This window comes from Salmo salar, chromosome 09, assembly GCF_965601325.2.
Source record: "Salmo salar chromosome 09, fSalSal1, whole genome shotgun sequence".
Taxonomy (NCBI): Eukaryota; Metazoa; Chordata; class Actinopteri; order Salmoniformes; family Salmonidae; genus Salmo; species Salmo salar.
The window spans coordinates 74,749,275-74,776,306 of record NC_138299.1 but is presented as its reverse complement, the minus strand read 5'-3'; the positions used below and the strand labels follow the sequence as shown (position 1 = coordinate 74,776,306).

At 42.1% G+C, this 27,032-nt stretch overlaps 3 protein-coding genes across 5 annotated transcripts; 1 reads left to right on the top strand and 2 right to left on the bottom strand.

Moving 5' to 3' along the window:
• Positions 1-3: 3 nt before the first annotated feature.
• Positions 4-13,846, bottom strand: LOC106611755 (acidic fibroblast growth factor intracellular-binding protein B). Of its 2 annotated transcripts, XM_045723909.2 has the most exons (12): positions 13,522-13,846; positions 7,999-8,099; positions 6,626-6,710; positions 6,304-6,502; positions 6,017-6,143; positions 3,648-3,748; positions 3,392-3,525; positions 3,124-3,232; positions 2,864-2,927; positions 2,494-2,580; positions 2,150-2,247; positions 4-1,043 (listed from the first exon to the last, which is right to left on the bottom strand). In XM_045723909.2, exons 3-12 carry the CDS (start codon positions 6,708-6,710, stop codon positions 974-976), a joined length of 1,074 nt encoding a protein of 357 aa, XP_045579865.1. In that variant the 5' UTR covers positions 7,999-8,099; positions 13,522-13,846; the 3' UTR covers positions 4-973. The 2 variants fall into 2 exon arrangements, with proteins under 2 accessions (XP_045579865.1, XP_014067773.1); XM_014212298.3 differs by lacking the exon at positions 7,999-8,099 and having other exon boundaries at positions 13,522-13,845.
• Positions 13,847-15,690: 1,844 nt separating this feature from the next.
• LOC106611758 (coiled-coil domain-containing protein 85B) lies at positions 15,691-19,059 on the top strand. Its single transcript, XM_014212302.3, has one exon. The coding sequence runs from the start codon at positions 17,136-17,138 to the stop codon at positions 17,736-17,738; it is 603 nt and encodes a 200-aa protein (XP_014067777.1). The 5' UTR covers positions 15,691-17,135; the 3' UTR covers positions 17,739-19,059.
• Positions 19,060-19,973: 914 nt separating this feature from the next.
• Positions 19,974-24,280, bottom strand: fosl1a (FOS like 1, AP-1 transcription factor subunit a). 2 transcript variants are annotated; one of them, XM_014212300.3, is made up of 4 exons: positions 23,820-24,280; positions 23,035-23,292; positions 21,671-21,778; positions 19,974-21,528 (listed from the first exon to the last, which is right to left on the bottom strand). In XM_014212300.3, the coding sequence occupies exons 1-4, from the start codon at positions 23,931-23,933 to the stop codon at positions 20,953-20,955; spliced, it is 1,056 nt and encodes a 351-aa protein (XP_014067775.1). In that variant the 5' UTR covers positions 23,934-24,280; the 3' UTR covers positions 19,974-20,952. The 2 variants fall into 2 exon arrangements, with proteins under 2 accessions (XP_014067775.1, XP_014067776.1); XM_014212301.3 differs by having other exon boundaries at positions 23,035-23,289; positions 23,820-24,279.
• Positions 24,281-27,032: the final 2,752 nt, after the last annotated feature.

Below are 27,032 nucleotides of genomic sequence, written 5' to 3'. Positions count from 1 at the left end.
GTATAAAATGAGTTGACTTTATTTATACCTAACAAAAATATAAATGCAACAATTTCAAAGATTTTACTGAGTATTAGTTCATAGAAGGAAATCAGTCAATTGAATTCAATTCATTAGGCCTGAATCTATGGATTTCACATGACTGGGCAGGGGCACAGCCATAAGTGGGCATAGGCCCACCCACTTGGGAGCTAGGTCCACCCACTCGGGAGCCAGGCCCAGGCAATCAGAATGAGTTTACCCCCACAAAAGGGCTTTATTAAAGACAGAAATAATCCTCAGCACCCCCCCCACCCCTCCTCAGACGATGTAGCAGGTGAAGAAGGATGTTGAGGGCCTGGGCTGGCGTGGTTACACGTGGTCTGCAGTTGTGAGGCCGGTTAGAAGCGGCTTATGGTAGAGAAAGGAACATCCAATTCTCTGGGAATAGCTCTGTTGGACATTCCTGCAGTCAGCATGCCAATTGCACGCTCCCTCAAAACTTAACATCTGTGGCATTGTGTTGTGTGACAAAACTGGACCTTTTATTGTCCCCAGCACAAGGTGCACCTGTGTAATGATCATACAGTTTAATCAGCTTCTTGATATGCTACACCTGTCAGGTGGATGAATAATCTGGCAAAGGAGAAAAGCTCACTAACAGGGATGTAAACAAATTTGTGCACAAAATTTGAGACAAACACTTTACATGTTGCGTTTATATTGTTGTTCAGTACACAACACAAATGATATGCAAGATGACATTGCAGAGTAGGGTGTCAGAACAGACCGAGGAGTGAGAGGGAAAAGAGGGAGGAAAGAAAGTAAACAAAACAGCAGAAAGACATGAAGAAAGGAGAAATGTGGGCACTGGGATTGGAGGAAAACATCTGACAGAGGGAGCGGAGGATTTATATGACGACTGCAGAGAGGAGAAAAAAAAGACAACACGACTCGGATATAAAGAGAACAGGAAGTTGAGCGAGGCAGCATCTCAGTCATGGTACATTTTGAGGATGCAGCTTTTGATCACTCCCATATACCTGTCCCACACTACCTGGTGTCTGAGAGAGAGAGAGAGCGAGAGCGAGAGCGAGAGAGAGAGAGAGAGAGAGAGAAAGAAAAAGAGATATATGGAACGTGTAAAACTCAAGACAAATTCTCATTATGAGAGCTGGCCAAGTTTCATAATATGGAGTGATCTTTGCTTATTCAGTTTAATGAGAGGCATGTTATAATATGGTTGTCCGATAAATATGTGTTTGTTGAGTGTGTCGTGGTCTAGGGTTGTGTAAACTGTTAACCACATTCCAGAGTGGCTGTGCGAGAAACAAGGTAACTATAGTTTAAGACACATGGAGCGAGTTGCAGTGACACCCACTGGTGACAACTGGGATATGAAATACATATATTATGCAAGCACAAACTAAAAACGGTCAGGCCCTTAAATGTATGCCAGGCAGCACAATACACTACATGACCAAAAGTTTGTGGACACCTGCTCGTCAAACATCTCATTCCAAAATCACGGGTATTAATATGGAGTTGGTCCCCCCTTTTCTGCCACAACAGCCGCCACTTTTCTGGGAGGGCTTTCCACTAGATGTTGGAACATTGCTGTGGGGTCTTGCTTCCATTCAGCCACAAGAGCATCAGTGAGGTCGGGCACTGATGTTAGGCGATTAGGCCTGGCTCGCAGTCAGCGTTCCAATTTATCCCAAAGGTGATCGATGGAGTTAAGGTCATGGGTTCTCTGCAGGCCAGTCAAGTTCTTCCACACCGATCTCGACAACCTATTTCTGTATGGACCACGCTTTGTGCATGGGGGCATTCTCATGCTGAAACAGGAAAAGGCCTGCCTCAAACTGTTGCCACAAAGTTGGAAGCACAAAATCGTCTAGAATGTCATTGTATGCTGTAGTGTTAAGATTTCCCTTCACTGGAACTAAGGGGCCTCACCTGAACCATGAAAAACAGCCCCAGACCATTATTCCTCCTCCACCAAACTTTACACTTGGCACTATGCATTCGGACAGGTAGCGTTCTCCTGGCATCCGCCAAACCCAGATTCGTCTGTCGGACTGCCAGATGGTGAAGCGTGATTCATCACTCCAGATGTCCACATACTTTTGTATATGCAGTGTATGTATAACAGTAATATGTTACTCACTTGAATGTGTCAAGTATGTGTGCAGAGTTAGTGTAGTGAGTGAGGTAGAGCCTCATGTCTCCTGCTGTCCATTTGTCTGACCGACACGGCTCAATAAACTGTGAGAGAGAGAGAGAGAAAGAAAGAGAGAAAGAGAAAGAGAGAAAGAAAGAAAGAAAGAGAGAGAGAGAGAAAGAGAGAAAGAACGAGAGAAAAAGAGAGAGAGAGCGAGAGAGAGATTACACCAGTCTCATGGGTAGCACAAAAGTCTATAGACCTTATTGGTCTGATAAGCCAGAGCCAGAGTTGAATATTCTGACTAAAAACATTCACTAATATATATTACTAATGATTTACTTATATACCTTTTCCACCAGATCAATAAAGAAGTCTCTGACGTCTTTCGTGTTGGTTAATTTGGCAGCAATGTTGACAAGGCTTCTGGAGAGATTCTATGGATGAAGAGAGAGTAGAGTTTGTTTCAAATAATTATCAAATAATTTGAAAAAGTCTTTGATACTGCAGTTTAGAAATAAATCAACTCAAGTGAACTGTTTGAATAAGACAATTGATGTGCACATTTGACCCCATATAACCATGGTTACCACACTTTCTATGGACTGATTTACAGATTTTTGTAGTAGGTAGGACTGGACATCACCTCCTATGAAACTGGGTGGTCTGTTGAAGCCTTAGCAGTCCTGTTGGGTAACACAAGCATGTGTTGTCACTCACCTTGAAGTTGGCTTCCATCTCATTAAATGCTTTGGTCTTCCCCCGGAGAGCCGTGCACACCAAACTGAGTGGGGCGGAGGGAATGAGAGAAACAGGAGCAAGGGCATGAGGGATACTACTGAATATTGTCATTCATAATATTAGAATGCATACAATATACACAAAAAAATACAGAGAAAAAAAAAAAAGTGAATTATTGACAGGAAACAATCAATAACATACATATCAGGCAATCAATAATTAATGGACCACACTCATGCCTCTTGTGCTGGTCCAGTAGATCTTTGTCAGTAATTAAAATCTTCAGTTCCTTTAGATCTTGTAAGAACTCCTTCTCAAGATCCACATCCATGTCTTCCACCATGTTATCTGAGAAGACAAACTACTTCAGACATCTGATATTGCCGTATTAGATAACAGTGCTGCGACAGTAAAAAAAATAAATCATAACTCCAATTAATGCGGGCCTCATAAGGACTCGGGAATGATTGCAGTGCACAAGTGCAGATCAATTGATTAGGGACTCACCCAATGCTCCCACGGTCCAGTTGCTGATGAGCTGCCCTGCACAGAAGGCAAAGTCCTGGAATGTAAGATAATGCAGCTTCTTCTTCCCCGTCTCAAAGCGATTGTTGGCAAAGAAAACAATGGCAGCATAATCCCTGAGAAGAGGAGATGCAGGGGAGTTTTATAAAATAAAAATAAAAAATAAATAAAAAGAGGTCAAAGTGTACAAAATAAATCACAAGATTATATCAAATTGAATAGTAAATTCTACTATTACCTGGCCAGCTTGTCAGAGAGAAGGAAGTGCTGACGAATGTTTTCCACCAGGGGTCCCTTCAGTTCCTCCACAACTTTGAATACACGCTTGAAGTTATCAAACTGGGAGAAAAGGGGATCATTCAGAAAAGCTTTAGTGTGCATGTGAAAAACAGTGACATTTGGTCTTAGAACTACAGTGTCTTGAGCTCTGTAGCTCATAGAATCTGTACAGGCAGGACGGTCTCACTAATGTTGAGCTGAGTTAGCATATTCCCTTATTCTGTGAGTGGCGTACAGTACCAGTCAAAAGTTGACACCTACTCATTTAAGGGTTGTTCTTTATCATTAATATGTTCTACATTGTAGAATAATAGTGATGACATCAAAACTATGAAATAACCCCCCCCCCCAAAAAAAGAAAAGAAGTGTTAAATCTAAATAGATTTTATATTTGAGATTCTTCAAAGTAGCCTTGATGACAACTTTGCACACTTTTAGCATTCTCTCAACCAGCTTCATGAGGTAGTCACCTGGAATGCATTTAAATTAACAGGTGTGCCTTGTTAAAATTGTGTAATTTTTTTCTTCTAAATGCATTTGAGCCAATCAGTCGTGTTGTGACAAGGTAGGGGTGGTATACAGAAGACAGCCCTATTTGGTTAAAGACCAAGTCAATATTATGGAAAGAACAGCTCAAATAAGCAAAGAGAAACAACAGTCCATCATTACTTTAAGACATGAAGGTCAGTCAATTTGGAAAAATGTCAAGAACTTTGAAAGTTTCTTCAAGTGCAGTCGCAAAAACCATCAAGCCTATGAGGAAACTGGCTCTCATGAGGACCGCCATAGGAAAGGAAGACCCAGAGTTACCTCTGCTGCAGAGGATAAGTTCATTAGAGTTACCAGCCTCAGAAATTGCAGCCCAAATAAATATGCAAAGAAACCCCTACTAAAGGACACCAATAAGAAGAAGAGACTTGGGCCTCCCGAGTGGCGCAGTGGTCTAAGGCTAGCTGTGCCACTAGAGATTCTGGGTTCAAGTCCAGGGTCTGTCGCAGCCGGGCCGCGACCGGAAGACCCCCGGGGCGGCGCACAATTGGCCCAGCGTCGTCCAGGTTAGGGGAGGGTTTGGCCGGCAGGGATGTCCTTGTCCCATCGTGCACTAGCAACTCCTGTGGAGGGCCGGGCACAGTGCACGCTGACCCAGTCGCCAGGTGTACGGTATTTCCTCTGACACATTGGTGCGGCTGGCTTCCGGGTTAAGTGGGCATTGTGTCAAGAAGCAGTGCGGCTTGGTTGGGTTGTGTTTCGGAGGACGCACGGCTCTCGACCTTCGTCTCTCCTGAGTCCGTACGGAAGTTGCAGCGATGAAACAAGACTGTAACTACCAATTGGACATCATGAAATTGGAGAGAAAAAAAAAGAGAAAAAAAAGAAGAAGAGACTTGCTTGGGCCAAGAAACACGAGCAATGGACATTAGAACGGTGGAAATCTGTCCTTTGGTCTGATGAGTCCAAATTTGAGATTTTTGGTTCTAACCGCCTTGTGAGACGCAGAGTAGGTTAACGGATGATCTCTGCATGTGTAGTTCCCACTGTGAAGCATGGAGGAGGAGGAGGTCTGATGGTGTGGGGGTGCTTTGCTGGTGAAACTGTCAATGATTTATTTAGAATTCAAGGCACACTTAACCAGCATGGCTACCACAGCATTCTGCAGCGATACACCATCCCCATCTGGTTTGTGCTTAGTAGGACTATCATTTGTTTTTCAACAGGACCATGACCAAACACACCTCCAGGCTGTATAAGGGCTATTTGACCAAGGATAGTGATGGAGTGCTGCATCAGATGACCTGGCCTCCACAATCACCAGAATTGAGATGGTTTGGGATGAGTTGGACCGCAGAGTGAAGGAAAAGCAGCCAACAAGTGCTCAGCATATGTGGGAACTCCTTCAAGACTGTTGGAAAAGCATTCCAGTTGAAGTTGGTTGAGAGAATGCCAAGAGTGTGCAAAGCTGTCATCAAGGCAAAGAGTGGCTACTTTGAAGAATCTCAAAAATATTTTGATTTGTTTAACACTGTTTTTGGTTACTACATGATTCCATATGTGCTATTTCATACTTTTGATGTCTTCAGTATTATTCTACAATGTAGAAAATAGTAAATATAAAGAAAAACCCTTGAATGAGTAGGTGTGTCCAAACTTTTGGCTGGTACTGTATGTGGCTAAACAAGAAGTGTATGATGTACAGTGTATTTTGTATACAGCAGTACTGTGTGTCTAAGACAATTTTCCCCTTGGGACATTAAAGTTCATCCTATCCTATGTTACAGGTCAGTGATATAGCCATTGTTAATGGGGATGTCTCGCTGAGGTTTCTGCTACCTGCCGCCTGCAGCTCTTCAGTGTGACACCAGTCTTTGCACTGACATCATCCAGGTCCTTCTTGGTCCCCTTTGAGAGTTTCTTCCCAAGGACCTCTCGTACAAACACGCCATCAAACGTATAGTACCTTTACAGAAAGAGAGAGGCGAGATGGAGGAGGGGTGAGATGGAGGAGAGGGGCGAGATGGAGGAGAGGGGCGAGATGGAGGAGAGGGAGACAGGTTAGGTGACATTTAAGGCAGAGGAAGATAAGACATTAAAAAGTGTTTCAAGAGATGGTAGAGCACCTCTCTATGAGCATGACCTGGCGATGAGGTGGGATCTGGAACAGCAGCTGATTGGCCAGTTTGGCGGGGCTGTGCAGGAGGCGCTCACACATCTGGAAGGTTCTGTACTGGTCCATGGTGTCACTGCGCAAAACCTCAGCACTGGCCTCACACTCCTCCAATACCCCTCCCTCCATACGAACCTTCACTGCATCATTCACTGAGGATGGGGCAGAAAGGAAACAGGATTCAAGGTTTATGTTAGAGATATTGATTAAGTATTTTTTTATGGATGACTGTGTCTAGTATATGTGTGTGAGTTGGTGAATGTTGTGGCTAATACCTGTGTAGCCATCCAGCCAGAACTGATAGACTTCCTCATCCATAATGGTGGTGTTACCCACAAACACATCGAGTTCCACTGACATCTAAGTGGAAACAAGACAAATATGGTTTTAATAAGTGTCAACGTTTTCATTTCACTTGTCACAATACCTGTGGAATATCATTCACCACTTACAGTGCATTCAGAAAGTATTTAGACCCCTTGACTTTTTCAAAATGTTGTTACGTTACAGCCTTTTCCAATCTACACACAATATCCCATAATGACAAAGGAAAAACAGGTTAATAGAAATGTTAGCAAATTTATTAAATTCAAAACTGAAATATCATGTCACATTTAAGTATTCAGACCCTTTACTCAGTACTTTGTTGAAGCACCTTTGGCAGCGATTACAGCCTCGAGGCTTCTTGGGTATGATGATACAAGCTTGGCACACCTGTATTTGGGGAGTTTCTCCCATTATTTCTGCGGATCCTCTCAAGCTCTGTCAAGTTGGATGGGGAGCGACGCTGCACAGCTATTTTCAGGTCTCTCCAGAAATGTTTGATCGGGTTCAAGTCCGGGCTCTGGCTGAGCCAATCAAGGACATTCAGAGACTTGTCCCGAAGCCACTCCTGGTTGTCTTGACTGTGTGCTTAAGGTCGTTGTCCTATTGAAAGGTGAACCTTCAAACTTGGTTTCATCAGACCAGAGAATCTTGTTTCTCATGGTCTGAGTCCTTTAGGTGCCTTTTGGCAAACTCCAAGCGGGCTGTCATGTGACTTTTACTGAGGAGTGGCTTCCGTCTGGTCACTACCATAAAGGCATGATTGGTGGAGTGCTGCAGAGATGGGAGAACCTTCTAGAAGGACAACCATCTCCACAGAGGAACTCTGGAGCTCTGTCAGAGTGACCATCAGGTTCTTGGTCACCTCCCTGACCAAGGCCCGTCCCCCCGATTGCTCAGTTTGGCCGGGCGACCAGCTCTAGGAAGAGTCTTGGTGGTTCCAAACTTCCTCTATTTAAGAATGATGGAGGCCACTGTGTTCTTGGGGACCTTCAATGCTGCAGAAATGTTTTGGTAGCCTTCCCCAGATCTGTGCCTCGACACAATCCTGTCTCAGAGCTCTTCAACCTCATGGCTTGGTTTTTTTCTCTGACACGCACTGTCAACTGTGGGACCTTATATAGACAGGTGTGCCTTTCCAAATCATGTCCAATCAATAAAGATGGCGCCGGAGGAGATGGCTGCCGTTCTATTGGCTCTTAGCCAACCGTGCTATTTTGTTTGTTTTTTCGCATTGTTTGTAACTTATTATGTACATAATGTTGCTGCTACCATCTCTTATGACCGAAAAGAGCTTCTGGACATAAGAACAGCGATTACTCACCTCGAATTGGACAAATCATTTTCTTTCATGAGTCGGACGGGAAGCAAATACTCCAAACACCCGAACATGCCCTCATCCTCATCATTCGTTGGAGAAAGAAACTGAGATTTTGCGGAAAGAGATCGGGGTGCCTTGTGAGGATCAGGCGATGAGTGGCTAATCTGCCTTTGCCATCAGTACTGTTAGCTAACGTTCAATCACTGGAAAATAAATGGGATGAACTGAAAGCACGTATATCCGACCAAGGGGACATTAAAAACTGTAATATCTTATGTTTCACCAAATCGTGGCTTAACGACGACATTAATAACATACAGCTGGCGGGTTATACACTCCATCGGCAGGATAGAACAGCAGCCTCTGGTAAGACACGAGGCAGGGCGCCTATGCATATTTGTAAACAACAGCTGGTGCACGATATCTAAGGAAGTCTTGCTCGCCTGAGGTAGAGTATCTCATGATAAGCTGTAGACCACACTATCAACCTAGAGAGTTGTCATCTATATTTTTTGTAGCTGTCTACAAACCACCACAGACCGATGCTGGCACTAAAACCGCACTCAATGAGCTGTATACCGCCATAAGCAAACAAGAAAACGCTCATCCAGAGGCGGCACTCCTAGTGGCCGAGGACTTTGATGCAGGGAAACTTAAACCAGTTTTACGAAATTTCTCTCAGCATGTTAAATATGCAACCAGAGGGGGGGGGGGGGGGCACCTTTACTCCACACACAGAGACACGTACAAAGCTCACCCGCCATTTGGCAAATCTGACCATAATTCTATCCTCCTGATTCCTGCTTACAAGCAAAAATTAAAGCAGGAAGCACCAGTGACTGGGTCAGTAAAGTGGTCAGATGAAGCAGATGCTAAACTACAGGACTGTTTTGCTAGCACAGACTGGAATATGTTCCGGGATTCTTCCGATGGCATTGAGGAGTACACCACATTAGTCACTGGCTTCATCAATAAGTGCATCGATGACGTCGCCCCCACAGTGACTGTACGTACATACCCCAACCAGAAGCCATGGATTACAGGCAGCATTCACACTGAGCTAAAGGGTAGAGCTGCCGCTTTCAAGGAGTGGGACTAACCTGTAAGCTTATAAGATATCTCGCTATGCCCACCGACGAACCATCAAACAGGCAAAGCATCAATACAGGACTAAGATCAAATTGTACTACACCGGCTCCGACGCTCGTCGGATGTGGCAGGGCTTGCAAACTATTACAGACTACAAAGGGAAGCACAGCCGGGAGCTGCCCAGTGACACGACCCTGCCAGATGTGCTAAATCACTTCTATGCTCGCTTGGAGGCAAATAACACTGAAACATTCATGAGACCATCAGCTGTTCCGGACAACTGTGTGATTACGCTCTCCGCAGCCGATGTGAGTAATACCTTTAAACAGGTCAACATTCACAAGGCCGCAGGGTCAGACGGATTGCCAGGACATGTACTCCGAGCATGCGCTGACCAACTGGCAAGTGTCTTCACTGACATCTTTAACCTGTCCCTGACAGTCTGTAATACCAACATGTTTCAAGCAGCCCACCATAGTGTTCTTGGGCACAGGGACTAAGGTAATCTGCCCAAATGACTACCAATCCGTAGCAGTCACGTCTGTAGCCATGAAATGCTTTGAAAGGCTGGTCATGGCTCACATCGATACCATTATCCCAGAATCCCTACACCCACTCCAATTTGTATACCGCCCCATCAGATCCACAGATGATGCAATCTCTATTGCAGCCACACTGCCCCTTTCCCACCTGGACAAAAGGAACACCTATGTGAGAATGCTCTTCATTGACTACAGCTCAGCGTTCAACGCCATAGTGCCCTCAAAGCTCATCACTAAGCTAAGGACCCTGGGACTAAACACCTCCCTCTGCAACTGGATCCTGGACTTCCTGACGGGCCGCCCCCAGGTGGTAAGGGTAGGTAACGACACATCCGTCACACTGATCCTCAACACGGGGGCCCCTCAGGGGTGCTTGCTCAGTCCCCTCCTGTACTCACTGTTCACTCATGACTGCATGGCCTGGCACGACTCTAACACCATCATTAAGTTTGGCGATGACAACAGTGGTAGGCCTGATCACCGACAACAATGAGACAGCCTATAGGGAGGAGGTCAGAGACCTGACAGTGTGGTGCAAGGACAACAACCTCTCCCTCAACGCGATCAAGACAAAGGAGATGATTATGGACTACAGGAAAAGGAGGTCCGAGCACGCCCTGATTCTCATCGACGGGTCTGTAGTGGAGCAGGTTGAGAGCTTCAAGTTCCTTGGCGTCCACATCAACAAACATTGTCCAAGCACACCATGACAGTCGTAAAGAGGACACGACAAAACCTATTCCCCCTCAGGAGACTGAAAAGATTTGGCATGGGTCTTCAGGTCTTCAAAAGGTTTAACAGCTGCACCATCGAGAGCATCCTGACGGGTTGCATCACTGCCTGGTATGGCAACTGCTCGGCCTCCGACCGCAAGGCACTACAGAGGATAGTGCGTAAGGCCCAGTACTACACCAGGGCCAAGCTTCCTGCCATCCAGGACCTCTATATCAGGCGGTGTTAGAGGAAGGTCCTAAAACTTGTCAAAGACTCCAGCCACCCTAGTCATAAACTGTTCTCTCTGCTACCGCACGGCAAGCAGTACCGGAGCGCCAAGTCTAGGTCCAAGAGGCTTCTAAACAGCTTCTACCCCCAACCCATAAGACTCCTGAACATCTAATCAAATGGCTACCCAGACTATGCCCCCCACGCTGCTGCTACTCTTATTATCTATGCATAGTCACTTAAATAACTCTACCTACATGTAGATATTACGTCAACACCGGTGCCCCTGCACATTGACTCTGTACCGGTACCTCCTGTATATAGCCCTGCTATTGTTATTTACTGCTGCTCTTTAATTATTTGTTATTCGTATCTCTTTTTTTTAGGTATTTTCTTAAAACTGCATTGTTGGTTTAGGGCTTGTAAGTTAGCATTTCACTGTAAGGTGAATCTGTTGTATTCAGCGCATGTGACAAATATAATTTGATTCAATTGAATTTACCACAGGTGGACTCCAATCAAGTTGAAGAAATATCTCAAGGATGATCAATGGAAACTGGATGCACCTGAGCTCAATTTCGAGTCTCATAGCAAAAGGTCTGAATACTTATGTTTTTCATTTTTAATAATTTAGCAAAAATTCCTAAAAACCTGTTTTCGCTTTATCTTTATGGGTTAGTGTGTAGATTTATGAATTTGTTTTATATATTTAATCAATTTTAGAATAAGGCTTTAAAGTAACAAAATGTGGGGAAATAATCAAGGGGTCTGAATACTTTCCGAATGCACTGTACATAGCTACTGTACTACTGAACCAAAATCTGGGTTTACAGGAGACGTTGAATATGGAGATTCTCCTTTGGCCCAATGTCAAAATACGGACTGTTTCGCCGAACAACTATCGTCATTACTGCCATTCCGGCCGGTATGTCCTCCCAAAAAATATCTAAATAAAAAAAGTTACATGCAACCGAAAAAATGCCTTGTCTGGAAATAATTTAAGTATTGTTTTTGAGCAAGTGCGCACCCCTCGGCTGATACAGCAGCAGGAAAGGTCATTGATTTGATCACCTACAACAGTATGAACGTCATATCAATCTGTTGTTTCACCCGCGCTACATGGATGCAATATTTAATGTAAGTAGATTAAGTAGACAATATAGGGTACGTTTTTACAGTGATTGTATATTTCTAGATAGGCTTTATTTAGTGTATTTTAATTCCAATAATATTGCAACAGGTGCAGAAAAGGTGGATTTAACACAATTGCACTTACTCAAAAACAATAGACTCGTTCCAGACATGGCATTTTTTCAGTTACATGTAACTTTTTATTTAGACCTTTTTGGGCGTACATACAGGCCGGAACGGCATTAATGACAAGTTTCTCAGCGAAACTCCATTCTTTGGTAAGTACTGAACGTATTTTGATATTATTAAGCTTGAAAAGCTGGTGAATGGCAAGTTGAATGGCTGCTTCTTGAATTTAAAGGAACATTGCCATATTCAACGACTCCTTTGTAAGCCTAGATTTTGTCTGGAAACCCGACATTGATTTGCATTAAATTTGATATAGGGTAGAAATGAGCATTTGAATCAGGAAAGTTTCCTCTCACAACCTCTACAAGCCAGAATGTTGAATAAAAGTACATTTTAATGTACTTTGGCATTTGTCCGTACCGTGTCGGGCTTTGCCCTTTTCCTCCAGAACAGCCTGAATTCTTTGGAGCATGGATTCTACAAGGTATGGCATTCAAACGATGCTCAATTGGTATCAAGGGACCTAACGTGTGCCAGGAAAATATTCCCCACACCACCACGGTTGACACCAGGAAGGATGGAGCCATGGACTCACACTGCTTACGCCAAATCCTGACTGCCACCAGCATGATGCAACAGGAACCAGGATTCATCGTGCCCACTATAGCCGCTTCTTCTGTTTTTTTAGCTGATAGGAGTGGAAACCGGTGTGGTCGTCTGCTGCAATAGCCCATCCGTGACAAGGAGCAACGAGTTGTGCATTTCGTTCTGCACACCACTGTTGTACTGCACTGTTATTTGCCTGTTTGTGGCATGCCTGTTAGCTTGCACGATTCTTGCCATCCTCCTTCGACCTCTCTCATCAACAACCCGTTTTCGCCCACAGGACTGTTGCACCATTCTCAGTAAACCATAGACACTGTCATGCAAACAGCCCAGGAGGCCGGTCTGCCTGCTTATATAGGGCTCCCGAGTGGCGCAGCGGTCTAAGGCACTTCATCTCAGTGCTAGAGGTGTCCCTACAGATCCTGGGCTGTATCACAACTGGCCGTGATTGGGGGTCCCATAGGGCAGCGCACAATTGGCCCTGACTTGCCTAGTTAAATAGTGCCAGCCATGGCCAGGTGACTCACTGTCTGTGGGAGCTATTTTCGTGAAGGGGGTGAGGTACCCAATAAACTTGCCAATGAGTGTATATCCATGGGGAAAGTATAATTACATAAACTATTCAAATTCCTGGTAGTGCCTTCAGATTTCTATCACCTGAAGCATGTGCACAAGATACAAATACATGCAGGTGACTCGTGCATACTTGCTGAGCTCGTGTTTACATGGTTCTGCACATGCTTCAGGTGATAGAAATCTGAATGCAATAAATTACCAGCGCTTTGAATGGTTTATGTAATTATACTTTGTGAATATGTTGTCTAACATTCCTACACGTTAAAAAGACCAACCGTATGGACAACCGGTAAAGTACTTTAAAATATACTTTTATTCAACATTCTGGTTTGTAGAGGTTGTGAGGGGAAACTTTCCTGATTAAAATGCTAATTTCTCCCCGACGTAGAATTCAATGCATTTCAACGTCAGGTTTCCTGCACTGTACTACCAAGTCAATGTTTCACAAACGTTAGCTACTTGTAATTACATTAACTGTATACATTATCTGACTAAACAAAATGATACTTACCTTTTTTAATTAAGGTTCCAATTTTCTATACTGTTATAATATAGTTAAGCGTTTTAACTAGGTTGAGTAATAATCCCGGCTGTCCAGAACTGGTATACTACCGTTAGCTAACGTTGCTAGCTTGATAATTCATTATTATCTAAAAACATAACGGATAATAAGCTCCTATAAACTATATATTTACTGCTGGAGACATTGTCATCCGTTGCTAATGCTGTAACGAAGCCTTTTTTTCCGAAAAATAAACGGCAGAAAAGACCTGTGAACAACACTTTATTGTGCCTTTACAGGAAGTATCTTTATATAGCCAGATAAGTATGTCTGGTATAGCCCATAGAGAATGATAGAAGCGTCTAGTGGCCCAAAATGCATTTTTCGCATGGGCAGCGCCATTGAGGGCTTCCACCATTTTAATGTAGTCAGCTGGGCGGGTCTTCCGACTTCATTGGCTGGGTCATGAGGAGGGATCAGCCAATCGTGAAGAAGAAAATGAACTACTTCAAAATGGAGATTGCCTCAATGGCGCTGCTAATGCAGTCACAAATGCTTTAATGGCACACATACTAAGATGAGTCCTCTATCTATCTCTATGATCATAGCCAAAGCTGGTTGGCTGTTTACCGTAACATGTTTTTATCAGTTCCGGTCAATTTAAAGGGGTGGGTCTACCATAGACACCAATGAGCTCGCTAGCTTGTAGTCCTAAAAAACGGAAATTAGTTACCTCTGGTTCCTTCAGCCATTCCAGTTGGGAAAATGTATGGGGAAAGAATAGGGTTTTGGGATAATTGCCGAAAATAAGGTCTGAGGTTAACACAGGCTAAGGATATCTTATAGCCTACGTTTTATTATATTAGATAATATCAGTCAGTGAACATGACCTTTATACAATATGAAGCATTTATGTGCATTATGTGCGGTTTTTTTTACATAAATGCTTCAAAATTCACAAAAAGTGACGTTAGCTGATGAAGATTATCTCATAGAACAAAACGTATAAAATCTCCTAAACCTGTGTTTACCACATACTTTATTTTCGGCGTTTATCAAAAAAAACTCAAAAAACGCCATTAATTTCCCAATAGGTTTTGTCCAGCGAACTATGGCAGAGTTAGTGCCTACAAAAAGACGCCATTACTATGTCTCTCTAAAGCAGCTGGGCCTGTTCTACTTAGTTCACTGGCTTTCATTGAATCAGAAAAAAACAGTGAGTGGGCTGTCTCGCTTCCTCTTTCGTATCTGGTATAGCGGCCATATTTAAACCTTTTCAGCAGCACACTTTGAACTACTTATTTTCAACAACAAAAAATGTGGAATACTACAATCTATGAAACATATGATGTAACCTACATGAGAACATGTTGCACAAGTTTATATTGTAAAATTATATTTTGATATACAAAACATACGCAATTACATTATGTAAAACAGAATATCAGAACGGTTATTTTACCATAATAAACACAAATAAAATGTTAAAAAGTAGAGAGCTACTATGAGGAATTATGATGTGTGTGTTTTTGCGCATGCTTTCCCTGCAGAGATTTATCTGAATAAATCCCACCAAATCCCTCTCCTCGCCCCTCCCATCCCTCCTTTTGCTGTATCTGTCTGTGCCCTTCAAAATTACAAAAGAGAAAAAGTACACAGTCAACTGTCTTTTTGTTTTACACCTCACTGCAAACCAACCAACACTCTCCCAGTTCCAGCCCTTCTGTTAGCTAACCTCACCCTGATTCCATCCCCTGCTTCCCCCAGTCCCGGTATAACACCCTATATTGTTATGGCCTCACTGAAACAATAGAGCTGGAATGAAGGGCGGAAGGATGTGGCCAAATACCTCATGCTTAAACCTTTTGTCACACTTTCCATCTGTGTATTTGAAATTGTGTAGACTACACTGATACTCTGATTCACTTATTGTTCTGTGTCAAAGTGTGACTCTGATGCTTGTGTGTTATATTCTGTTGTGCGTGCATGCGTGTTTGTGGGCCTACGGTTGGAGGGGGTGGAGAGTGGGGTCATGTGGTGAGGTCTTTAAGAAAGATTGATTTTTTAGATATATGGAATACAAACATACAATGGTATGTGATATGATTGCTATATATTCCGAATAAATTCTTGTAGTTCAGGGCTGTCCGTAGATTTTAACACAAATGTGATACAGCCTAAACAAAATTAATAGTATAAACACATGCATTCAAATGTTGTGTGATGTCATTTCTGTCGATTCCAAGAAATGACATCACACAAAATAAAATGAAATAAAGGTAGTGTAAGCTATTATTTTACCGTAAAGGAAGACCAAACGGAAAGAGAGAGGGGAGGGATTCAGAGGGGCATTCCTACGGCCGCCTCCTTCACAACCACCATCCGACAACCATACTTGAATGCTCAAGAATGTAATCGCTTTTTTAATCATTTTGTAGGATAATATCAAGAAACGGTGTTTTTAAAACATCAGTGAATATTTTGACCTTCACTGTTAAACGGAGCATCTCTTCCACAAACGTGGTCTGTATCGATTTCGTCCTACATTTTTATTGTGTTTGTTCATTTCGTTTTTAAAGACGACATGGATGATTACTACTAATTTCTATAGCTTTTTATGTGAAGGGAGAGGATAGAAGAAAATCCCATTCTTTTTAAATGGGCGTCATTTTCTGAAATTCACTGAGTGGAGAGAAAAACCGAGTCTGAGAGGAGACATCCGCTTTATAATGACAGTGGAAGAAGGCCGACATTGTTATCCTCCACACACCAATGCAATAGGATGAGCAGGAATCTGGATGCATTTTTTGTTGTTGTTGAAACTTCAGATCCTTGTTTGTTTTCTTCGGTGAATTTCAAATTACTGCCTCTCTTGGGGTTATAATCAAAAGGAATGTTATGCCATGAACAAATTCTCCAAACAGAGGGAATACAACATTTACTCGGACAGAACGAAAGCAGATGCTCTTCAGCACGTCACTTCTGATAATAAGACATGAAGATCTGAGTAAAATAACGTTATCGTAGTTTATCCAAGGTTTTCCGATATAGGATGACGAGCCAGCTGCACAATAAAAACGAAATAACGGATTGCAAAATCACGAAAACCCCTCACCCTGCTGAAGGTAACCAAGGAAAAGCAAAGGGAAAACTGGACATTAATGCAAACTCTTTTTACAAAGCCTATAATCACAGATTATCATCTGAGATATGAGAGTGATGGATTGACATTTTATATTGAAAATATTGAAATTCTTTGCTTTGTTTTATTATATCAAGATCGAACTTGTTCAGGGAATTTTATAGCTCATAGAAAAACGTTGATGTGAAGCATGCACTGTTCCACATTATCCATAGGTAAAACCAAGAATTACTGTTGGCCTATATTTTGCTTCCATGGTTGGATAGAGACAGTTGATAGTCATACAATTCAGGGCTGCCTGTAAAAAGCTTACTGTAAAAAGCTTACTGTAAAAAGCTTACTGTAGCCTTCATGCACATTGCAGAGCATCCCAGGAATTGTAGGCTAAAGTTATTTTGCTGAAGTTATTTGTACCCTCAACTGCCTGTAATCAGGAAAGGCTATTTCTCAGGTTATTGAATTACAGATCAATCCAAACAATATGGGGAGTGACAGTGAGTTCTACAACAGAGACTTGTCAAAGATGTCTGACGAGGATTTACTCTCCTGCTCTAAAGAAGAGCTGGTGAGTCGACTGCGTAAAGAGGAGTCAGAGAAGATCTCTGCTCTTATCCAGCGTGGACGGCTGATAAAAGAAGTTAACAAACAATTACAGGGCCACCTGCTTGAGATCAGGGAGCTGAAAACCGTCAACCAGCGTCTCCAGGAAGAAAACACAGAATTGCGCGACTTGTGCTGTTTCCTTGATGATGACCGACTAAAGGTGAAGAAGCTGGCCCGGGAATGGCAGCTGTTCGGTCACCACGCAGCCAAAGTGATGCGTGAGGATCTGGGCGGCTACTTGAAAAAACTGGCCGACCTAGAGCGCATGCAGGATGGATTGGTGAAGGAGAATCTGGACCTCAAAGAACTTTGTCTGGTCCTGGAAGAGGAATGTGTCAGCAGGAATGACTCCAGTCCTGGTGGTTCCACTGAGCTCAACCTGCCGTGTATGGTGTCCCGAGACCTGGGAGATGGAAGTTCAAGCACTGGGAGTGTCGGTAGTCCGGACCAGCTCCACCTGGTGTGCTCACCTGATGACTGAAGATGGGACAGAGCCGGATACTTTCACTGAGTAGTGAAAGAGCATGATAAAGAGAAATATGGGTTGAGGAAATATGTTTAGTTGTTTACAGTGTTCATTGGTAGAACACAAACTTGATTGGGATACTTTTTAGAAGATGGCCTATAACACACAGTAATACAGCAGCATCTCCAGAATAGCAGTCAATTCTGTTCCTTCTGCACGTGCTGCTGTCCTAAAGAAGAGTTGAAAAAGGATCCTCAAGAAAAAAGAAAAAGGCTTTTTCCTGGAAAGAGGGATGACAGGCCCACATAAACATTTGAGACTAAAGGTCAAGCTTTATCGAATGATCATTTCGCAATTTTATGCTTTTTTTAAACAATCTTTTGGGAGGTTTTCCTCTTTTCTGTGATTGAGACTATATATGGTTAACAGTAGCAGGTGTTGTTGGAAGGAGGTTAGGTTAGGGTGTTATCTCATGCACTGGACTGTACTGATAGTGGACTACTTCGTACTGCATTGCACTGGACAAAGCTATTATATGGGTCCTTGTAGACACATATCTCGATCCAGATTTGAGCCATACTAGTCTACTGTACATGACATCCAAAAGCACTGAAATATTTGAAGGATGAGTGATGATTTTTGTGAAAGACCTTTAAATAACATTTAAATAATGTAGATTATGCATTCAGTCCCTCAGGTCAGGATTGGAGTGCTGTGTGTATGAAATCACAAACTAACAATGAAATAGTATATTATGAACACTGTCTTGGCTGCCCATGAGTTTTACACTGAAAGACATAGCTAGTGTGCCACAGTAATTTAGGCTGTACAATGCACTAAAACTTGTGATGGCACCGCTGGTTTGTGTCTTGCACCTGCACCTATGATGGTGTTACTTAGACCTTCCTCAGAACTGAACGGCCCAGGCTGTTCTCAACCAGCCACTTTTGTGTCAAACTGGAAGCTCGAGACTGGATTTGACATGATGATGAATTTATAGATGCTGGGAACTAGACAAGACACTTTTACTTTGTTCTTTACTACATTATTATTGTTATGATTATTATCATTATTACTACTGCTTCACATTTTCTGTCTAAATTGCCAATAGTCAGGATCCTAATATAATGTTTTGTGGTAATTCTGTAGATATACTCTCTCATTGTCTTCATTAACTCGACATATCAGTATTACTTCATTAACAAATACATATTTCTGTTTTAAGCATATAGACCATGTTCATGGATTGGATAAGATTTGCTTTGTTGTTGGCTGTGATTGGTGGGCTGCTCGTAGTGCATTGAAGAGCTTTAAATACACTGGCTGAGACACTCAATCATGTTGTGACCTTTCTTTGTGTGTGTGACTTTGCAGAAAGACATTCAATTTACATGGTGCAACATGAGTGATTGATTGATCTCTCGACATGTTTGTTATGACCTGTTTGTCCCAGACTGCAGGTGACTGATGTTCCTGTCCATGTCATACAGCCTGGCGTTGTGGATATTTCTCAGTTTTATTTTTGGACCTATGTTTGCGCAGTGGACGGTAATGCTTTAACCCACTTAGTGATACACAGAGAGCTCATTTTACAGAGAGGAGCACACATAGGCTCTCTGTCTCTCCTAAATCTCCTTTTTATTAATATTGCTATCATATGCGCTCTGGGCCTCCTGTGAGTGAGTGAGTCACTTCATTTGCGAGAAGTACAGTAACATCAGAACTCTGTGTTCAGGAATCAGGGTCGTGGCCAATAGATCTCCATTTACCAGACTCTCATTCTGATCTACGTTTTGTCCTCTGCCAGGCCAAAAGAATCTAAAACATGACGTCCCATTCAATCAAAAACCCAGATGTCCCACTGTGACCTCATTTTCTTCTTATCTTTCTTATTCAGCGCATCTGAAACATTAATGTGTTATTTGTATCTGTTTGTATTGAAGTCAGTTATACAATTCTTTCCAGAGAGGAAGCAGAGTGGTAATGGCCAGCTTTCCCCTCCCTTTCCTCCCCAGCATCCATTACCCCCTTACGTAATGTTGCTATGCAGCAACATTAAGCAGGAAACGGGACGTATTCAAAATGGACTAACTAACTAATGGGTTTAACACTAAGGATGCATTTAGTCTTCTTTTTACCCCTTTCATACTGATATTTTAAAGCGTAGAATTTGATTGAACTTTTTGACATACTGATGCCGATATCACATGAGCATAATCAAACATACTTATCACCAGATACACATAATGATGTCTTTAAAAAAAATGTCTTTATTGTACTGTTTTCTATGAACGTATTAAAGTGAAGGCACAGCCCACTGCACTGCCCACGGATCAGTCAAAAGAGACACATTATACAAAAATATACTACACTCAATAAATACATGTCTATATTTACTCACATGTTCCTGCCTTAGTTGTCTTTCAAATTTTACCCAAATAATGCAGTTTTTCATAAATTAAATAAATTATATTGTACTAAACTTACAATATGAGAAGTAGATGTATGCATCTTTTATATAAAAGGTAGCTAGCTCACATGAAAGTTTACCTGGCATGCACATATATTTATCCTCAAACAAACCCACCGTGTTTATTACTATGCACTACCATGATGTGGTTCCTACATTACAAACTGAGTGGTTCGAGCCCTGAATGCTGATTGGCTGAAAACCATGGTATATCAGACCATATACCACAGGTATAACAAACATTTATTTTTACTGCTCTAATTAAATTGGTAACCAGTTTATAATAGCAATAAGGCACCTCAGGTATTTGTGGTATATTGGTCATATACCACACCCCCTCGAACCTTATTGCTTAAATATCACCATTATTGCCAAAGTGCACCGAGTTAATGCATTTTTGTTTGCACATTTGCACAGTTCTACATCTTGGGTTTTGATCATAACAAATATAGGTTGTCAGAAGTTATATGCATCAGTGAAAACAAAAAAAGTGTAACAATTCAACCCTTTAAATATCAGTCATTCGCATCACCATAATGCTTTTTGTGAGAATCAGTATGTTAGCTTTTGTGTGCATTTAGAGTGCATTTAGTGTGTAGGGGCTATTTGGAAAGTGTAGGCATAGAGGAAATGAAGTAGACCAGCTGCATTTAGCATATAATTACTGTCGTTATTAAAGTCACCTATGTCATAATTGTCATCATCTTCATAACTGTCAGTGTTGTCACTCAGTCTTTCCCACCAAGGAAGCCAGTTAAATCACAGTGTGATGATGGTAGGGGAGTTTAGGGAGTGATCTGATTGGTCCCCACTGCTGCTGCTACGGCGATGGGCAATACTACAGGGCTGGGGGTTTCGAGACTGCTGAGCCACACCATGTTGAGAGGAAGATGACAGAGTCGGTAGAGCCTGGGATGAAATAGTGGAACTGGAGTCTAGAGAGCCAGAGGGATAACTGAAGACCAGACTAGCCGTGAAAGGAGTAAGAGATGGAGTAGAAATAAGAATTGGGGTGTGAAGGGACTCAGATTCCATGGGGACAGCAGAGGCAGAGGAGGTCACAGGACGGACCGGGATAGTAATTTTGGGTTTGGGCTTCTCTATCCTTGATTGGCTCTTTGCTGAGCTCCCTGGTAGGTCAGGAAGCTCAGGCTCAATTTTGATACCTCCCAATGAGGGAAGCTCTGAGCTCTGGTCAGAATCCGAGTCAGAGTCGTGGATCTTGCAAATGGGGCGGTGGGCCTCTAGAACCAACTCTAGCTTTTCTTTCTCCTTCTGTAGTTCAGCAATCTCTTTCTGCAGACAGGACTTTTTACCTTCCAACTCGTCCGTCTCCTAAGAGAGGGGAAATTAAATATAAAAGGTTAGGGTTGTATTGTCAATCTATTTTTCAATTGGTCGAGAAATCCAGTAGTTGATGATTTACAAACTTTAAAGATATACGTTCATTGCCCTCCTGAAATAAAATTAAACTTACGATTTGCAGCGTGTCTGTCAGCTCCCGTCGACGGTTACGACACTTGGCAGCTGCCTGTTTGTTCCGCTCCCTCCTTATTCTGCGTCTCTCCAACTCCTCTGGGGACAACTAAAGCGAGAGAAAGACATTTGACGAGGCAGAGTTATGACTGAAAAAAATTAGAATACGTTTTACAACTCAATTGTATAAAGGGGACTGGACTGAATAGCTGTAAAATGTGTTGAGTGGTGAAATACTACCACCTTGTGTATGAACTGAGTCACTATATTCAAACTTTCAAGATGGCCCTTAATTTCGTAACATCAGAGCCTTTTGACATTTTGTTACACCCTTTCTCCAATTTCATTTAACATTGTCAGTTCTGTCTCTGTTCATCCAATTTCTCCCGCCTTGTATTGTGATGAGTCACTCAGACCCCAATTGTGACTCAGGTATGAGTCATATGACTTGCCCCAGTGAATCACATGATAGCCCATTTCCTGTCTCATCAGATTTCATCTCACTCAACCACACATTCTGAAAGTGTAACAAAGCCAACAGATATGAAAATAATCTACTCTCATGGAAAACAAAACCTACTAGTAGTTTAACTACTTGATGTCTTGCCATCTTACATTTTGTGAACCTGCTCGTGTCAGATACATTTTGGCTCGAACAGGTTGATAAAAGCTCTCATCCTTTCTAGCACTTAGCCAATGTCACACTAACACCAAACGAGTGGCGTATCTCAAACAATGATGAAACAGGTCATTGTACATAGCTGTTCCAAAGTACATAGTTGTCAACCAAAACAAATGCTTGATTGACCTCTGCATCATTTGGAATTTCCACATCTTCGCAGAAATCTATCCCATTCAAAAGATAGCACTCAGGAATATTTGTTTCTGTAATTTTGTTTTCAACCTATCAGACAAGACGGGTGTGTGGTGAAGTCTCACTGCCATGTCAGACGTATAAAACAGTCACACACACTACAGGATATTACACAAGACTGACGCACTGACTCAACCGTCTGTCTCCACACCTCTGAAGTCTCCAGTTGCCCTATTCCCTGGCCCTCTCAGTCCCACCGGAGCACTCTAATTCTAAGCCTTGCAGTAGTATCTTTATACAGTGTAGCCCTATTAATAAGACAACAACTACATGGAAAAGGGACTACTAAAAACTGTTCCTCTTCAAAGACAAGCACTTCTTTGAAATCTAAATGTAGGTCTATGTTGTGTTACGTGACCTTACATTTCATGTGCATTTTGGTCAGATATCCACCCACATTCTGGCACAATGCCTATCTACATTTTGATTGATGCTGAAAGTCAATTACATTGTATTACACCCTGCTGGCTAAAGACCACACATATTCTTACATGTTCATCGTTCCTGCGTCTGGTTGTGCTCCCGGATCTTGCCACTGCCCTTATGACCCCTGGTCTGTAGAGGTGTGGTTGGGAAGGTGAAGGGTTGAAGGACCTCATCCCTGCTGCAGGTGAGTAAAGAGGACGTGGAGGCCGCGAGGGGCCAGGTGGACCAATGAAGGAGGGCTGGACCAACCACTGGAGGTCTTGGTTGGAAGTGATGGCATTGAGACTGGGGACAAACTGGCTGCCACCTGCCACAGTGAACTTCTTAAGGGAAAGCGAGAGAGAGAGACAGAGAGAGAGAGAAAGAGAGGAGGAGGAGGTTAGAGTAAGGACATGATGGGTAAACTAACAAACAAAGTGATTTACATCAAAGTCATTCTTTTGAACCAGATATTTGTCATGGGCAATGGACATGGGCAATAGTTAAATAAAGGTTAAATAAAATAAATAAAACATGCTATCCATGCATTTGACATGGACATAGGTGTGCATCCGGATGTAAAGGCAGCAATCTTGACAAAGACGGTGAGCATTGAAAATATAATTTTAAATCCATAATGTGTATCAATTCATCAGACAATGGTAATCAAACTGCACCATGGCTATAATACAATTATGAGCCTACTGCATTTATATGTCAATATTATGCCATTAATTCCCTATTATTACTACATTCTGCAATTGATATGATTAAGCAATATCATCATTATTGAGGGGGGGGGGACTTTACACAAATTATTATGTATTACTTTTACTCATGTTTATCAACATAGACCAATATGTGTGCCTACCTGATCTTGTTGAGAAGTTGAGGTGCTGGTGCCCTGGGATACAGCACTCGATCCGGTGTTGGTGGACCCAGAGTCGCTGCCTCCTCGGCCCAAGTTCCCAAAGTTTCGGTACATCTTTGATTGTAAACTGTTATCCCGATTCACGATGAGTACAAAGTAATCCTGAGGAGTTTTATGAGGAGCAAGCGATTAAATGCTCAGGGAAAGTGTCAGGTTCACTATTCAAACGTGGGGCAAACCCTCCTTATTGCGGGATGTTGGTAGGATCCAAAAAGAAAGGGGAATAAGAAAACTGCGAATTAAAATATTGTTCTTATGTATGACTAAATTCTCCCAAATTCATTTGAATTACTTCTTACGTATTGATCATTCCAGTTGGACTGAACGGTATTGAGTGCTCGTGGAATTATAAACGCCCAAACCGATTCTATAGTTACTTTACGCCCCTCCCAATTTACTGGAAGTGGTGGTGTCTTGGTTTTTGACTTGTAACTGACCACGTGCGGATGACGTATGTAACCATATATGGTGAGTTTCCTCCAGAGAATGTTCCTGGGATTCCTCCATTGACAGGAGCGGAAAGCATGCTCTCTTTGAATTCTACAAGTTTATGCCCCATGCTCGCACTCATATTCATTTTTACCATACAACTTTTTAAAGAATCTATCCAATCGTGTTTTATGAAAGTGAATCATATCACAGGAACATAGCCTTCTGTCTATAAGAATGCAGTATTGTTATTCATTATGGTGTTAGTTGTATCCTATTATTTATTTAATAATAATATAATAATTGTAAGAAATGTGGCTATTTGATAAGCTAAGTACGCTATTTAAATTATTAGACTGTGTGTTAACAATTAGTGAAATAACAACATGTATTGAGGTTTGGCGCTTAGTTTGGGTACAGTTTCTTCTCCAGACCACATCAATCAAGGGAACTCTGACTGTAGGAGGTGAGTCAACCGAATGACACTATGTTGATGAATTATTTCACCGTTTCAACTTTGCCAGTAGCCGGCGGTTTCTATGTAGTCTACCATCAAAAGCTTCAATAAAAATGCTAAAATCCTAAATGTACCGCCGTTTCAACAGTAGTGGCTGAGATGCCGCTAAACAGCTGCAGTCCCTGCTCTCCCTTATGGATCGATTGGGCTTGAGTTCCCGACATGGTTGACTCATCTGTTGTGAATAAACGAATAGGCTACTGTAGAATCCAATTGCACCTTATACCAGGTTGTCTGTTAGGATATAGAGTCAAATTTGATTTCATTGTGTTCAAAATAAGGCTAAAACTATTAGTAACATTAATTAGGATAAATTGATACGTATTGACGATACAGTGAATCACGACTGTTGTATCAGCATCTTTATCATTTGAAGCATTTTGCTCGTAGTGTTGTTTTAACCACCACCATCCACTAGCGGGTCGGGGGCAATGCCCCTGTGACAACAATTTTGGACCCCCTTGTGGCCCCCCTAAATGTGGAGTATGAAATAATTTTTACATAACTAATGCCTGCAATGCAGTGAAGAAAACGATATGACAACAATAACATCAAATGTAACTGGCCCCTCTAACAGTACAACTGGCCCCAGCTTGGCCCCCCCAGTTGAAATGGTCTAGAACCGCCACTGCCACCATCATAATGAGATTACAGCCATGAGTGAAGTTGAAAGATGTTCCCTTCAGCATGGCATTTGTGATTTATGCGTCACAGTGACCGAATTACTACTGCCACCTACTTCTTTAAAAGTGTACTTTGCCTGTATTATTTCTCTATTTCAATGGGGAGACATGTGCTCCTCTCTCTCTGTGGTGTAACCATAAGGATGTGACATCTTATCACGTGGTTTAGTGTTGAAGGAGAGTATAGGGGGAGGTGAAGATGACTTCATGCCTCTGGAATGCCGTGATGACACACCCTTTCTGTCTCTCTATGACATGCCGCAACATGCTGGCAGGCCAGGCTGTATCTTTTTTTTCCACACCAATTGGCTCAGAGAGGCATCATTAATGCATCACAGGCGTAGACTACATGTACATGCAGGTACAGTACGCATAGTACAACCATGCACACCCACCACTTACACACCCATTCTCGTAATCCTTATATTTATTATATGCCATATTATCTAGGTGAAAGCTATGCTCCCTTATTAATGTCACCTGTTAAATCCACTTCATTAAAGAAGGATTTTTAAGCCTTGAGACAATTAAGACATGGATTGTGTTTGTGCGCCATTCAGAGGGTGAACAGGCAAGACAAAATATTTAAGTGCCTTTGAATGGGGTATGGTAGTAGGTGCCATGCACAGCGATTTGTTTCAGGAACTGCAATGTTGCTGGGTTTTTCATGCTCAACACTCAACAGTGTGCCATTCAGAGGGTGAACAGCCAAGACAAAATATTTAAGTGCCTTTGAATGGGGTATGGTAGTAGGGGCCAGGCACAGCGATTTGTTTCAGGAACTGCAATGTTGCTGGGTTTTTCATGCTCAACAGTTTCCAGTGTGTATCAAGAATGGTCCACCACCCAAAGGACATCCAGCCAACTTGACACAACTGTGGGAAGCATTGGAGTCAACAATGCAATAACATTTTGCAGATGTTATTGCAGGTGCAGCGAAATTATTGTTTGTAGCTCCAACAGTGCAGTAATACCTAACAATATAAAACCATACACACAAATTCAAAAAATAAAAATAAAGGAATTAAGAAATATCAGAAAGAGCAATGTCAGAGTTCGGAATATAAATATATAACAGGAGGCTGCTGAGAGGAGGCCGGCTCATAATATTGTCTGGAACTGAGCAAATGGAATGGCATTAAACACATGGAAACCATGTGTTTGATATATTTGATACCAGTGTTGGTGTTGGTATGGTGAGACTATTTCAGGTCCTCAGTGATGTCAGTCTTCGTGAATCATGAAATGTTCATTACATATTCATCAGTTCCTTCAACCTAGGCTGAAGGTGTATTCATTACGCTGAATCTGTTGATAAACGTTTTGTTTGTTGCAAAATCTGCTGCTAAAACGTTTTGCAACAGAAACCGTTTATTCCAAACAGAAATCTTTGCTGTTTTAAACAAGTAATAACTTTATCTCTTTTGTCACTTTTTACATTTACAAGTTTACAATTAGTCACCATGAGTCACTGTTTCAGAAGACATCATGGGCTACCTTCTATAAAACTATAGCTAGCCATAA

Coding starts and splice junctions, on each gene's coding strand:
- LOC106611758 (XM_014212302.3), top strand. CDS start 17,136: ATGGGGAGTGACAGTGAGTTCTACAACAGAGACTTGTCAAAGATGTCT.
- fosl1a (XM_014212300.3), bottom strand. CDS start 23,933: ATGTACCGAAACTTTGGGAACTTGGGCCGAGGAGGCAGCGACTCTGGG. Junction 23,293..23,819: donor CAACTTCTCAACAAGATCAG/GTAGGCACACAT, acceptor CTTTCCCTTAAG/AAGTTCACTGTGGCAGGTGG. Junction 21,529..21,670: donor TGACAGACACGCTGCAAATC/GTAAGTTTAATT, acceptor CCCCTCTCTTAG/GAGACGGACGAGTTGGAAGG.
- LOC106611755 (XM_045723909.2), bottom strand. CDS start 6,710: ATGTCAGTGGAACTCGATGTGTTTGTGGGTAACACCACCATTATGGAT. Junction 6,503..6,625: donor CTGGCTGGATGGCTACACAG/GTATTAGCCACA, acceptor CCCCATCCTCAG/TGAATGATGCAGTGAAGGTT. Junction 2,928..3,123: donor CTACTGGACCAGCACAAGAG/GCATGAGTGTGG, acceptor CGCCCCACTCAG/TTTGGTGTGCACGGCTCTCC.